The sequence below is a fragment of the Vulpes lagopus genome, chromosome 6 (genome assembly GCF_018345385.1).
Source record: "Vulpes lagopus strain Blue_001 chromosome 6, ASM1834538v1, whole genome shotgun sequence".
Classification (NCBI taxonomy): domain Eukaryota; kingdom Metazoa; phylum Chordata; class Mammalia; order Carnivora; family Canidae; genus Vulpes; species Vulpes lagopus.
Genome location: NC_054829.1, coordinates 59,411,221 through 59,425,367, shown reverse-complemented (window position 1 = coordinate 59,425,367; position 14,147 = coordinate 59,411,221). Strand labels below are relative to the sequence as shown.

Below are 14,147 nucleotides of genomic sequence, written 5' to 3'. Positions count from 1 at the left end.
CTAATAGTTTTATCAACTTGGTTTACCCAGTCATTAAATCAGGAAGGGTCCTTCTGATGCCCCAATCTCATAATTCTCTTGCTAGAGAAATTAATAAAGAAATTTTAATTCACATACAAAAAATTAAAAGCAACAAATCAACTCCAAATAATTTTAATTTTAGACCACTAAAATTTAAACCACTAAACTATTTTCTACTCTTTCATCCTTCTAATATTGTTTCCTTTATTCTTAAATTTTGGAAATGAACAAATAACCAATATATTTTTTCATGTTAAGAAAATTACAATTTTGTTTATGGACATGTTATGTAATGCCATTTTAAGTTAGCTTCAAAGCTTTAAGATGTACTTTAAAAAAACTAACACAAATTATTTCAACAAAAACAAAACAAATCTGACCTGAAGTTATGCTAGAACCAGCAGATTACAGGTAGAAGCCTACTTGTTTGGTTGGAGGTGGAAAATTCTCCTCCTGATTAGGTAGAATTTAGGAGCAGGATGGGACATGAGAGGAAACATCTTCTTTCTCCTGATACTCAGAAAATAGAAGTAGAGAGATCAAAATATTTTGCTCTACAGAGCTGAATTCAAATAATGAAACACTGTTAAATAACATTAGCAGCCTATTTAATATGGCCTTGATAGACTAGAGTCTAACAGCAAATATGACAAACAAGTTAGCAGTTTTGAGAACCAGTTCAAAGAAAGTAGGTCTGTAAAACTTCTGGGTGAGAAACCAACACTACTTAATTAGAAAATAATAAGAAACAGTTGGAAAAGCATAAACAAAGTCAGATGCCCACCCTATGTTTTTTGTATCACTTCTTTCATTAAAGTATTATTTTTGACAATAAAAGCTAATTTATTGTTTAAGAGCAATTACTGAGATTTCTGGTTTCTCTGTAATCCATTTATCAGAAACAGAAAGACTGGTTAGCCTAGAGTATTAAATGTTAAAACTGTAACTCATGGGCACCTGGGTGGCTCAGCAATTGAGCGTCTGCTGGTTCCGGGGTCCTGGGATGGGGTCCTGGGATCGAGTCCCACATCAGGCTCTCCACGGGGAGCCTGCTTCTTCCTCTGCCTATGCCTCTGCCTCTCTCTCTCTCTCTCTCTCTAAAAATAAATAAAAGTCTTTTTAAGAAAAAAAAAAAAACCCTATAATTCAGTTAAAGAATAAGGGACAGGGAAAGCATGCTTGCCCAGACACCTGTATTACTTGTAGAGCTTTAAAAAATGTTAGATGTCTGTGCAACCTCCAGAATACTACATCAAAACCTGAGGCAGATGCCTGGGGAAAAAATATTTCAAGTGTTATACATGAGTCTGTTGTTAAGAACTAATGAGACATTTAGAGAAATGCAGTTGAACTAGTCCCCAGAATTTAAGAAAAACTCTTTAAGGATATTCAGCTATCCAAATAGTGTAGTCTGTACAAAGCTATACCACAAAGAATCACACAACAGTGTAGGTTGAATGGACAACTAAGCAAAAATACTAGAGGACAAAAAAGGGCTGGACACAAATAGGGTCCTTTAAAAACTGATGGTCCGTTTTTTAAAATCTTAGTGTAAAAAAGAAAAAAAAGGAATTAAACAGCTTCTTAAGTATTCAAGAGTATCAGGTAAATATCTTTTCCAGAGAACTCTATTTCTAATCAAAAGCTAGAGTGATTGTCTATGAGTATTTTCAGTTTTTTTGGTGAAGCAGTTAAAGAAACCTCAACTCCTGATTTTAAATGAATGTGCCCAGGAAATATTTTGAGTTCATTTAGTCTGCTCATAAATGAGGGAGACATATAAAACTATGAAAAATTTTTCCTTTGTAGTTCATTTTCTTATTAATTCTCTCTGTACATTCTATAGTAAAATTTACTCAAACCTTGGAGGGAAACATAAGCAAATATTTTCATTGAAAATCTAAGACTGGCAATTTTAAAAAAATTTAGCACTATTTAAAAAAAATCTCTCTTCACAGAACTTTTTTCCTTTTCCTATCTCTCCCCGTCACCGTCTCCCCTCCCCCTCCCCCCCTCAACGAACCTAACACCTGAAGAAGCAAACACTAGGCCCTTCACAATTTGTCTCTAACAACAGAGGCAATAAAAAATTCCAACAATCCAGATTTCTACTATATAAGCTTGTGTAAGAATAATCCTGTCCAATTTTCATAGCTAATTTTTAAAACTATGAGGTTAGTTCAACGTCTTGCAAATTTGTTCGCTCTGGAAACATAATGCTATAGAATATCAATGTGTGTACCTGGAAAAGTTCTCCATACTTAAATAAGTTTGAGAAATAAACGGTTGGGGGCGAGTATGTGTTTGTGTGTCTCTTAAAAAACCTGACTTCTGGGGGCCTTTAATATGTTGATATATACTATAAATCTTTAATCCATTAGATACTTATTAACATTTCCCAGAAAGTGTTGTAAATTTATACAAGTGCATGGCAAATGCTAAATTCATTCACAAGTCCCTTTTCAGGAATGAAGTTTTTGCTGCTACTTTATATATTCCTTCTTCCTTTGAAGTCTTAAAAATGATTTTTACTAAAAATAACCAAGTCTAATTATGCTTTTAGGTCTTAAATGTACGCATGCACAAAAAGTTGAAAGCAACTGTAAATTACCAATAAATAAGCACTGGGTTGAAGGATTACGTATATTTTTCATATACTTTTCTAAATAATCCATATTTTATAATATGATATTATTTTGATAATCAGATATCAAGCTTGTTTTGATTTAGTGACCCATATCTCATCATTATTTATCTCTTTAAATCCATCACAAGATGCACGTTATCCCAAATGAAGGAAATAAAAACAACTAGAACTGCCACTTAGAAAATTATTTTCAAAACTTCTTCCTAAAACACCTCCCCCATTACATTACTAAAAGGTAATCTTTCGGGGATCCTGGGGTGGCTTAGTGGTTTAGGCCAGGGTGTGATCCTGGAGTCCCGGGATCGAGTCCTTCGTCGGGCTCCCAGCATGGAGCCTGCTTCTCCCTCTGCCTATGTCTCTGCCTCTCTATGTCTATCATGAATAAATAAATAAAATCTTTAAAAAAAAAAAAAAAGTAATCTTTCTGAATTATACATTTACAGTGAAGCAAGAATTATGAAATAGGCACTTACCCCAGTTAAGGTGCTACCTTACAACATTTTAAAGGGAATACTTCACCTTTATTTTAATATTTCAGCACTTAACATGCATATCTGCCAAAATATTATGTAAGTTGCAGGCAAGGAATTTTGTAAAGCCGTTAAGATTCTGAGAAAAAAATGAATCTTCCAGGCAGTTTTGACACAGTAGCAGAGTGTCTGATCGAAACATGTAAGAATTATTGGCCAAGGGGTACCTGGGTGGCTCAGTCAGTTAAGCATCTGCCTTTCTTGGCTCAGGTCATAATCCCAAGGGTCCTGGGATCAAACCATGCATTGTGTTGGGTTCCCTGCTCAGCAGGAGTCTGCTTCTCCCTCTCCCTCTACTCCTGCCGCTCCCCCTACTTTGTGCTATCTCACTTCTTCTCATAAACAAATCTTAAAAAAAAAAAAATTAGTGGCCAAAACTCATTTCAATTTTTCTAAACATTTCAAAAATGGTTTCCAGTAAATGCTTTAAAAATATTTTTAAAAACTAAAAAAAAAAAAATAGCTAGAAGCAAAAAATATATCTAAGAGAAGTTTACAACAACTTAGGAGTTTTAATTATAGATCATGTAGTTAGTTGTAAGAATAAAACAATGGGACGCCTGGGTGGCTCAGCAGCTGAGTATCCACCTTCAGCTCAGGGCGTGATCCCGGGGTCCTGGGATACAGTCCTGCACTGGGCTCCCTGCAGAAAGCCTGCTTCTCCTTCTGCCTATGTCTGTGTGTCTCTCCTGAATAAATAAATAAAATCTTTAAAAAGCAACAACAATAATATATATAATTATATATTATATATATGTATTATATATATATATAATTTTATTATTGTTATCCATAAAACTGCAAAGTCAACCACCAATTTCATTACAAAATTCATTAAAGGTTCATTATTTCTATCACACTTTATTATTTTCAAAAAAATAATATTGAACACTTCTCAAAAACATCATAAAGATTATGTCTAAGTAATTATCAATCAAGGTATCCTGAACTAGAAAACACAAACATATCACATCCAATAATTGAATATTTTCTCATTTTTAGAAAAGACATTAAGTTTTTTCATTTACAGTATTTTCAAAAAATACCAACAAGAGTATCTATGTATTTATGTATATTCACCCCTCAGTATGTACCCCCTTGGTTTGGCTGAAATCTCTGATCTTAATGAAATTATGGGTGTTATAAAGCACTTCACCTGAAATATCATTATTAATAAAAATGTACCTTCCCTTTGGGGTATGTGGGTAGCTCAGTCAGTTAAGTAGTTGACTTGATTTAGGTTCAGATCATGCATGATCTTGGGGTCCTGGGATGGAGTCCCACATCCAGCTCCATGCTCAGTGGGGAGTCTGCTTCACAATTCTCTCTTCCTCTGTTCCTCCCCCCGCCACCCTTTAATATAAACAAATCTTAAAAAAAAAAAAAAAAAGCACCTTTCCTTGCATAAGCCTTTAATACATTAGAACAAGGATAGAGATAGGTTGTTTAAAAGAAAAAAAAAATCAACCCTACCATAAGTGGCAACATCAGGGAAACACTCATAAGAGTGATACGAAAGTACTTAAAAATGTACAACTAATTTTCTAAGAGCTAGCACATTTTGCATAACTATTCAACATATTTGCTTCTAAAAGACAAGACACTATATGATTTTATTCACGCAAAATTATTCTTAAAAAAAGCTAACCTATGGTGATAGAAATCAAAAGTGATTTTGTGGAGGAGGGGTACTAACTTGAAAGTGTCACTAGGGAATTTGGGGGATAATGGAAATGTTCTATATTTTGTTTGGGATGAAAGTTAACAGAGGTGTGTGTAAGTCTCAAAAATCATGAACTAAACCCAGCATCTATATATTTTATTATATGTTAATTAAACCTTACAGACCAACTCATTCTAGTACTGGGAATCAAGGACCTGAGGCTGAAAAGCTGACCAGGTTTCGAAGGTCCTTAAAAATTGGGGCTTCAGGGATCCCTGGGTGGCGCAGCGGTTTAGCGCCTGCCTTTGGCCCAGGGCGCGATCCTGGAGACCCGGGATCGAATCCCACGTTGGGCTCCCGGTGCGTGGAGCCTGCTTCTCCCTCTGCCTGTGTCTCTGCCCCCCTCTCTCTCTCTATCATAAATAAATAAATAAAAATTAAAAAAAAATTGGGGCTTCACAGAATGGTTTACTTGGCTTAAAAATGAGTTCTTAGAATTCTATATACTATCATAATCAAATAGAAATACAAAGATTTGTTCCAAAGCAACTCTAAGATTATGTTTTCTCAATTATTACTTCCATTACTACAGACGATGCAGATGCATATTCAGGATTTACCATATCATTAGTCAAAACAATGGGAAATTAAAAGTCAAGGCTCTGATTGTTACCTTCCAAGTCATCTTCTGTCAAACATCTATAATGACATAAACATACATTACTACTTCTTTTAATCACCTGAGAAGGAAAAAACTCAACTGTAAACAGAAAAAAATTTACAACCAAAAATACTAGACATTGGCACAGCACTAAACTTAGCACTTCCAGAATGAACTGCCAGGATAGCATGAGAATTCAAATAACTCAAAATGTTGATTTCTCAACCACTTTCCCAATTTCCCACACCTCCCCCAAAGAAATTAACTTTGAAGAGTTTATTTGATTAAGCAAAATTTGAAAGCAGAAGGATTAAAAAGTGAAAAAGGTGGTGCAGAAATTAGCAGAGGTGGCACTACCTGAAAGCTCATCAGAAAGGGGAGTGAGAACAATATCAGGCAAGAAGGGTTTGGAAGTATGGATCAGAACAGGAGCACTTTTAGCACTGCGTATATAGGCCGATGGCAGAGCACATTCACCAATGGATCGGCTTCTCATGGCTTTAAAAAGGAAAAGAAAGAAGTGGGGAAGGAAAAAAGAAGAGTGACTATAATGAAAGGATTGTGTCACAGAAAAAGCAGCAACAGAGAAAACTAAAAGATACAAAGGAAGGAAATTTTAAATTAAAACATTTCAGCACGGCAAATACTGGCAAGCTGTAAGAAAGAAACCAGAGAACACATGACATTTCAAATGTAAAGTTTTTGGTGTAAAGCAGGAAAATGCTTTTTATTATTTGCAGTTACAATAGTATAGCATTAAAAAATCAGTAGATACTTTAAATTAGCTTATATTCTCAAAACCAAGGGTTGAAAATTTCATTGAATGGAAACCCTAAAAAGAACTCAACATTATTAGTTGAAAGAAATTTTTGGTACTATATTTGGGCATTTCTCTGAGCCATTATGAGGCAATTCCAAGTCATTCTTAATGAAGCTGAATTCCAAAAACAAATCATTTCTACTTTCATACTCTTCCCTACAAAGTTTCAAAGTCACCCCTAGATCATTTTAGAAACATTTTATGAAATTCATAATCTAAAGGACTAAATCTCATGGTTAGTATTTGAACATGGGAGGAAAAGAATGCTTACTCAAATTAATATCTCTTATTTACATTAAAGTGTAACATCATACAGGACGCCTGGATGGCTCAGTCAGTTAAGCATTGGGACTTCAGCTCAGGTCATGATCCCAGGGTCCTGGGATGGAACCCCATATGGTCCCTTCTCAGATAGGAACCTGCTTATCCCTCTTCCTTCGTCCATCCCCTTGTGCTCTTGCTCTCTTTCAGATAAATTTTAAAAAATAAAGTTTAACAGTATAATTTAAATTTTAAGTAGAAATATTTACAGAAAATAGAATTTGCAATCTAGATGAACAATTAAGTCACTGAGAAAAATAAGTTAGTGCTAATTCAAATCTTAAGCATATAATATAAAAACTCTAAAGATTAAGTTCTTAAAGATAACTTAAAAACTGGATTACTTTTCAAAAATTATATTTGTAGTTGCACTTTGTAGTCTCTTATAAGGAGGCACCAGTTCATACAATTAAAGACAAACTTTAGCACACTCAAAAATAAATTAATGATCTCTAGTTTATACTTCCTAAACAATTTTTAAACTTAACTTTTAGTGTAGAGATTCTTAAACAAATGAAGGTATGTATATTGTTATGTATGAATAGAGGACTTAAAAGAAACAATATTGATAACATCCAGTATAATAGGAGTGCTTAAAAAAAAAATCTGAGCATTAATATCAATTCAGAATCTTGGGTTTTCCTCGTTAATGGAAACTCTTGGTTCCCTGATGCCTAAATTCATTAACCTGTCACACAAGGCCCATGTGACCTGTCTGTAATAATCACTGCAATTGCAACTTCTCCTCCTATTCTCACATGCTGCTGCCACAGAGAATTTTACACTGTTCCCTGAATTTTTCATGCTCTTTCACAATACGGCTTTGTGAAATTTGTAATATTCTTGGTCTTCCTTCTGACTCTCCTTATTCAAAATGTCATCTCATCTATGAAGCTTTTCTGACACTGCCACATAATTAACTTATTAGCAATATAGTAATGAACAAAACAGTTAAGAATCCCTGCTTTTGCAAAGCTTACAAGTGGACTGTATGTTTTTTATGTCAGCCTCCCAACTTTTCAAACACAACTATATTCTCTGACCTTTATAATCCTAGTTTTTGGCACATATGAGCTCAGTAAATGTTTACTGAGTGAATATCTGTATTTGGGGAATCAAGCATAATTTTTTGAAAAAGGCTTTAGTTGTGAACATATAGAGGAGAAAATCAAAACAAAATACTTGTTTTAAAACTAAATTGATTCTTTTAAAATGAATTTGATTCAATTTTCAATTCTATAGAAAGATTACAAGTTTTCTTCTGTTTTTTCATTGAGTTACATAATTCCTTGGAAATAACAATTCCTTCTGTTTGTTCTCTCCTACCACCAACTTGAAGGAAGAACTTGAGCATTTCCCTTGGAACTTTCCATAATCACAGTGGTTTAAGTTCATTATGATCCTAAATGAATTCTACAAAAATGCACCTATTTTTTCACTACAGGTCTTTATGCACACCTGAAAATCTGTCCAGTGTCTCACAGCCATGTAACCTGCACTATAGAAAATTACTTATAATGAATTAGCTACTAGGAATTTTGGGGATTTACTAATCTAAAGCTTAGGTCAGAAATCTCCAGAAAGCCACTGAAATTCCTACTGCCACATTCACTACTAAGCCACACACACCACTGATCTTAAATCTGTAATATGTGTTTTACGTAGATGAAAGGGCAGTATAAGAAATATAACATCAAAAAATAAAAACATATTTTCAAGCATCTAAGCATGCCAATTTTTGAAGGTTTTGTATCTTTATTCTTCCCAAAAAATGAATAAAAAAGAAAAATAGATGTATTCCACATAAATTCATCATGGATCATAAAATACACGCATTATGTCAAAAACTGTAACCTTCATTCAAGAGTTGTCATGCAGCATAGGAAATTCATGAACAGCAAATGTATTCACTAAAAACACCCAAACACAAAATAAATAGAAGGCAGGCAAGTCTGGCCTTTTCTCACTTCTAAACCACTACACATACTTCTCCATATTTATCATTAAATAAAATTCATATCATGCATACATGTATCTCCACTGGCAGAAATATCTTTATAAGTCCCCAAACTAAGGTCCAATATTATGAAAAACATAAACTAAGAGGACAATCTGAAAACAGAAACAGTGATGTATTTGTTCCAACATGAATATCATAACTAACTTCTTACAAACTCATTCTAAATAAGTCTAAAGTATCTAAATGTATCTTCCAACACATTATTAAATGTGTTGGCATAAGCAAAATCTTAGGAGTAGTGATGAAGGACTTACTAGAATGTATACGCTTTATCATAGACTGAATTTTTACCTGCGTACACTCACTACAGATATAAAATTTTTAAAAATATTTTAATATATACTCAAACACCATCTTAAACTAATCTGCTGCTCTTTTCAGTATTTTCCAACTTATGCAGGTATTTTTCTGAACAAAATTTTTAATGCTTCAACTTTTTATTTGATAGGTTTGTTTAATGACCAAGCCAGACAAGGTTGTTTTGGCATAGGTACCAGAAAATAATCATAGGTATGAATTTAAGATGAGTACTTTGCTTATTATGTTTTTTAAAGATTAGAAATATGCCAACATGTTAATGATCATTTCTCATTAGACAGTTCATTGATGCTTCCTTAAATTTCACATTCCACATTAAGCATAAATTACTTCTATAATCAGAAAAATTATATGAGGAACTCTAAAAAAAAAAAAAGGTATATTTTAAGTAAAACAAAGTAACATTTTAAACTTAAAAGAAGTCTGTCCTAACCAATACACAAAAATTTTCATTAAATCTGACATTAATATAAAATGAAGGCATTTCAGATGTAATCAACATCTTAATCTCAAAAAGTGATTCTATGCCAAAACTTTAAATATATAATTTTAATTCACCCATACCCTTTTTCCTTGTATCATTTCTTATTTTTGCTTGACATAGACAATCAATGTAATTCTATGCTTATTTTACAGGCAGAAAACAATTTTGAAAATATAATGCTTTTGAAGGATTTAAAATTAACTGTTATTTTTAATTGTTTTATTAAATCTTTAAAATTAATAGTGTCTTTCACTGATTATCATTAAATATAGATATATTTCCACAAAAAATGCTCCTGCCACAAAAATCATAGACTCTAGGGGTGCCTGGGTAGATCAGTTAGTTAAGCATCTGACTTCAGCTCAGGTCATTATCTCAGGGTTCTGGGATCCAGCCCTGCGTCATGCTCCCACTCAGCAGGGAATCTACTTCTCCCTCTACTCTTCCTCCTGCTCACTTGTGCACATGTACACATGCACACATGTGTTCTCTCTCTCAAATAAATCTTTTTAAAAAAATCATAAATTGTAAAGCCTAAAGTAATTTCAAGCAATTTTGTTTCAGGCATATAAGGTATTATCATTCCCAATAAAGCCTAGGAAGAGTTCAAGATTACCTAGCTGTTCAGTGATGAAAGAAAGAAAAAAAAAATAGGACAAAGCCTTTATATTTTTCATTGCAGTATTCTTTCTACTACAATTCAGACCAAGAGGAAGAGAAATAAGATAGTAGCTAGGTCCAAAGCATACTGAGTGATCCTATATCCAGAAATTCTTCCCATCATTGCTCATTGCTGCTACTTCCAAGATTACAGAAGTTTCTTCCATGTCTGTTAAAAGCTGCAAGGAACCTAACAACATACTCTAACTTGGTCTTAGCTATCTGCAAACATGAATTCCAATCTAAGAATTGCAGCACTGAAAATCAGCTACCCTTATTTTCCATGTTTGTGAGTATATTCACTTAGTAGAAACTCTACCAGTTAATGTGTGAGTTCTGTAAAGTGAATCAGAGTTCTATTTCGATTCTGTAAAAAACAGTTTAAAATTACTGATACCTACAGTAAAATAAGCTACATAAAAACGGTAATGTCAGATAAATCTTAATAGCAACGGATAACACAGCCTGTTGTCAGACTCGAGTACCCCTGAAGAAAAGGTTTTGCTATAGAAGTTTTTCCTTTAACGACCAAAGCTAACTGATAAGAAAATTATACGTTTACATACATTATCACTAAGGACTATAAACATATTGCCCTGTACAATTCTCATTATTTTAAAGAATACATACCAACAGTTTTTTGCCGTACTATACTCCTTGCCTTTTCGGTTCCTGGGGAACCAGTGGTTGTTGCACTTCTCTGTCTCATTGGGGCTTGGCCAGGCTGATCACGACTCCATCCTCTAGAAAATGACTTGTCAACTGAAACTTTCTGAAATTCATGTCCAACTCCTAGAAATGCAGATTTTCAATCTCAGTATACTGTCACCTGATTAATAATCTCTTCAAATCATGCATGCTACCTTGCCTCAGATTTTCAGGTTTACTGGAAATGTATTATAAAGTATCAAGTTAAACATCTGTGTACTGTAAGGCTTTTCTGAACTTCAATTTACGTAAAAATCATATTCTAAAACTGATATGAAATTCTAAAATACAACCATCAGAAATAAACTATTATTAAAATCCTTTGCCATCCACTTATTCCATTAAAAAAGAAACATTTGGATAGAGAAGCAAAAAAAATTTAAGAAATGAGCTAACAAAGCCATCCTGTGATGGAAGTTACTAAATCTCTACCTGCCAATAATACCAGTTGAGAATAAATAGTCCAGGAAAAAATATTTTGGTCACATAATTAACATCGATGGACTACTGTTAAATATAAAATGTGGACTCAGATATAATCTCTAGCTAGCAACCACTTAAAAATGAAAAATACTAATACATCAGATTATAAAAACACGTATTAGCAATATAATCACTATGTTATTGTCCCATTATAAAAACACGTATTAGCAATATAGTCACTGTTATTGTCCCTCCCCCCTTTTTTTAACACTCAAGAAAGACATAATCCACATCTAGGGAATGTTGCTTTTAGTTAAAACTAAGAAAATGTTTTCAAAAGAATTTCTCAGATAATTCTCTTTAAATAGAGTAACATGAAATAACCTTATAAATTCTAACCAAAAAAAAAAAAATGCATATGACAAAAACGAGCATTTTATGAATTTCCATTTTGGTTAATCATTAAAAATATTTAAGATTCTAAATTGTTTATTTAAATTTAGCTAGATATATACAGAACATTTTATTTCTCATCAAAATTACTAATGATTTTAAGAAATGATTTCAAGAAAAATTACAAGGTACCTACATGTTTTATTACTGAAAATTTTTAATCTAGAGGGTAAATGAAGTAGGGAACAGTTAAGAGAAAACAACTTTTTACCCTCACCCATCTTCCTAACTTAATTTTCATAGACCAAATTATTTAAACAAATTTATGTGAATCATCTCTATGGACAACTCTTACCTTTCCCTTTGTGCTTTTTTTGCTTCTGTTCACTCAACTTATCCAATGGTAAATCACTGAGATCCAAACTATATAAATTTCTAGCTAAGACTTTAGTTAGTGTTTCCATAGTCAGTGACCACTCAGTGGCTAACTCTTCCCAATAGGTCAATGATGATAATACAGAGAGTAAGTCATCCCATAGTTCTCGAGAGATGTATACATTTAGATTTGCTTTGATCCAGGCAACTATAAGAGTCTATAAAGACAAACAAATAAAAATGAAATATGTTCAAATTCAGATATTTAATTATTAAAAAAAAAACTAAAAACAAGCAGGATTTTAAATCACATAATATCCATGATCCTTTCTTGGTACATAATACTTATAAAGGAATTCATGAAATCATTAATATCTACTATAAATTTCATTTTAACAATTGTCGCACTCAACAATCTAGCAATTAGGACAAGATATCAAAACTGAAAAGAACTATCCCTGAAGTTGTAACTATCTTTTATGCTGTATTACATTAATATTACATAAACACTGCTTAAAGAGTCTCCACACTATTAAAAATTTGAATTACATTGAAATTATTTATGAATGCTTATTGAGCTAAATTGACCAAAACCTACATTCTGTAACTGAAGATGAAAATCAGTATACGATTTGAATATTCTAAAAACAAAAGTTGCTAGAAACATACTTAATGAGATGTTTTTGAAAAATTGTATGTAAGTTAAAGAATAAATTTAATTTCATTTTGAAGATACCAGAAAAATTAAAAGTTCTATAAAAAAAATCCAATCATAGGATAAAAAAACTTATTCACTGAATGGCAGAAATTAGTGATCAGCCATTACCCCTGAGACTTTATGGATTTCTACTGAAGATAAAAAAAACTACTATTGAAGAAACAAGTACCAAACAAGTACCAAAGAGTTTTTCAAAAGCTTAACGCTAAATTCTACTACGGAATTCACATACATTTATATATTAAATGTAAGATGAAAATGAGCAGAGTGTACAGTAAAGTAATAACTAGTGATTCTTAATTCTATCTTTAAACATTCACATTACAAAAAAGTTACTCCATATATAGCAAGCTAAAATTTTGCCTTCCTATGGTTCCAACGGTGGATTAGTTCTAACAATTGGGAAATTTTTTTAAAAAGGGCTAATGAAGTTAAGAGGAGTTTACATAATAAATGTAACGGGTTTCAAAATACTATTCACTACCAGCATAAAATTTCAGGCAAACAAGAAAATTTTTTAAAAAATGATTTGAATAACTATACTTATGGCCAAGAATTAGATCTGAATAGCTTTTTATCTTTGATATTAAGAACCATTTTATCCATGTATTTGTATTTAATGTGTCATCTTAAGAACATATTATTTTGCTGTTTTCCAAGGAATCCATAATACATTTAAAGTCAGGTTAGGAAACACAATACGTAATTTTTATATATTTAAAACTACCACTGATACTTAAAGAAGTGAATAAAGTCTTACAGAACAGCCTGATAAGAATCATAATTAACTACTTTTCCATTACTACAGAACAACTTAAAAGAAAGTTTTGTTTTTCTAACAATGCCAGAAACTTGGAAACTCATAAAGCAAACAATCAGACCATTCATTACTCATGAAGCTCTCTGGCAGCTTTCTGAGATCATGTAAGTATGCCACATAAGAGAAAAAGTTAAATATCGTCAGCTTGTTTCAATGCTTTTTTCACAGACCTGGTATTTCCTCCACTCATACTAGGTTGTGAGTTTCTATGTATGGCAAATAGCCTATAGATAAGCAACTTTTAATTTAGTTCTACAAAAGATCCTTTAATATGAAACAATCTTTATTTTAAAGCTTTTTCCCCAAGTAACAGGTTCAGGGCCCAGTGAATCTTATAAAAATACATATCCATCCATTTTATCTATTTATTTATTTATTTGTTTGTTTTTATTGCCTGGAAAAGTGGTCCTGCAAGTCGACCTGCCAAGGTCATATTTTTTTTCCCCTGGAACTGTAGAAAAGCTTGTGATGGCATCTTCAGTACAGACTCCGTGACTCTGAGCAACACAAGCAGCATCTGTTCCCTTAAAGTAAAAAAATTAATTAATGTTTCCTTCTTACATAG

At 32.6% G+C, this 14,147-nt stretch overlaps 1 protein-coding gene across 14 annotated transcripts in view; it reads right to left on the bottom strand.

Moving 5' to 3' along the window:
* Positions 1-14,147, bottom strand: part of RALGAPA1 (Ral GTPase activating protein catalytic subunit alpha 1) — a 247,220-nt gene that overhangs the window by 138,886 nt on the left and 94,187 nt on the right. For 10 of the 14 annotated variants that reach the window (XM_041758113.1, XM_041758106.1, XM_041758107.1 and 7 more), the window contains exons 14-17: positions 13,977-14,106; positions 12,025-12,262; positions 10,776-10,937; positions 5,880-6,020 (exon numbers count right to left, since the gene is read on the bottom strand). In XM_041758113.1, coding sequence (XP_041614047.1) covers positions 5,880-6,020; positions 10,776-10,937; positions 12,025-12,262; positions 13,977-14,106 — 671 coding nt within the window. The remainder of the gene's footprint in view (positions 1-5,879; positions 6,021-10,775; positions 10,938-12,024; positions 12,263-13,976; positions 14,107-14,147) is intronic. The other 4 variants (XM_041758109.1, XM_041758117.1, XM_041758118.1 and 1 more) reach the window with 1 other exon arrangement.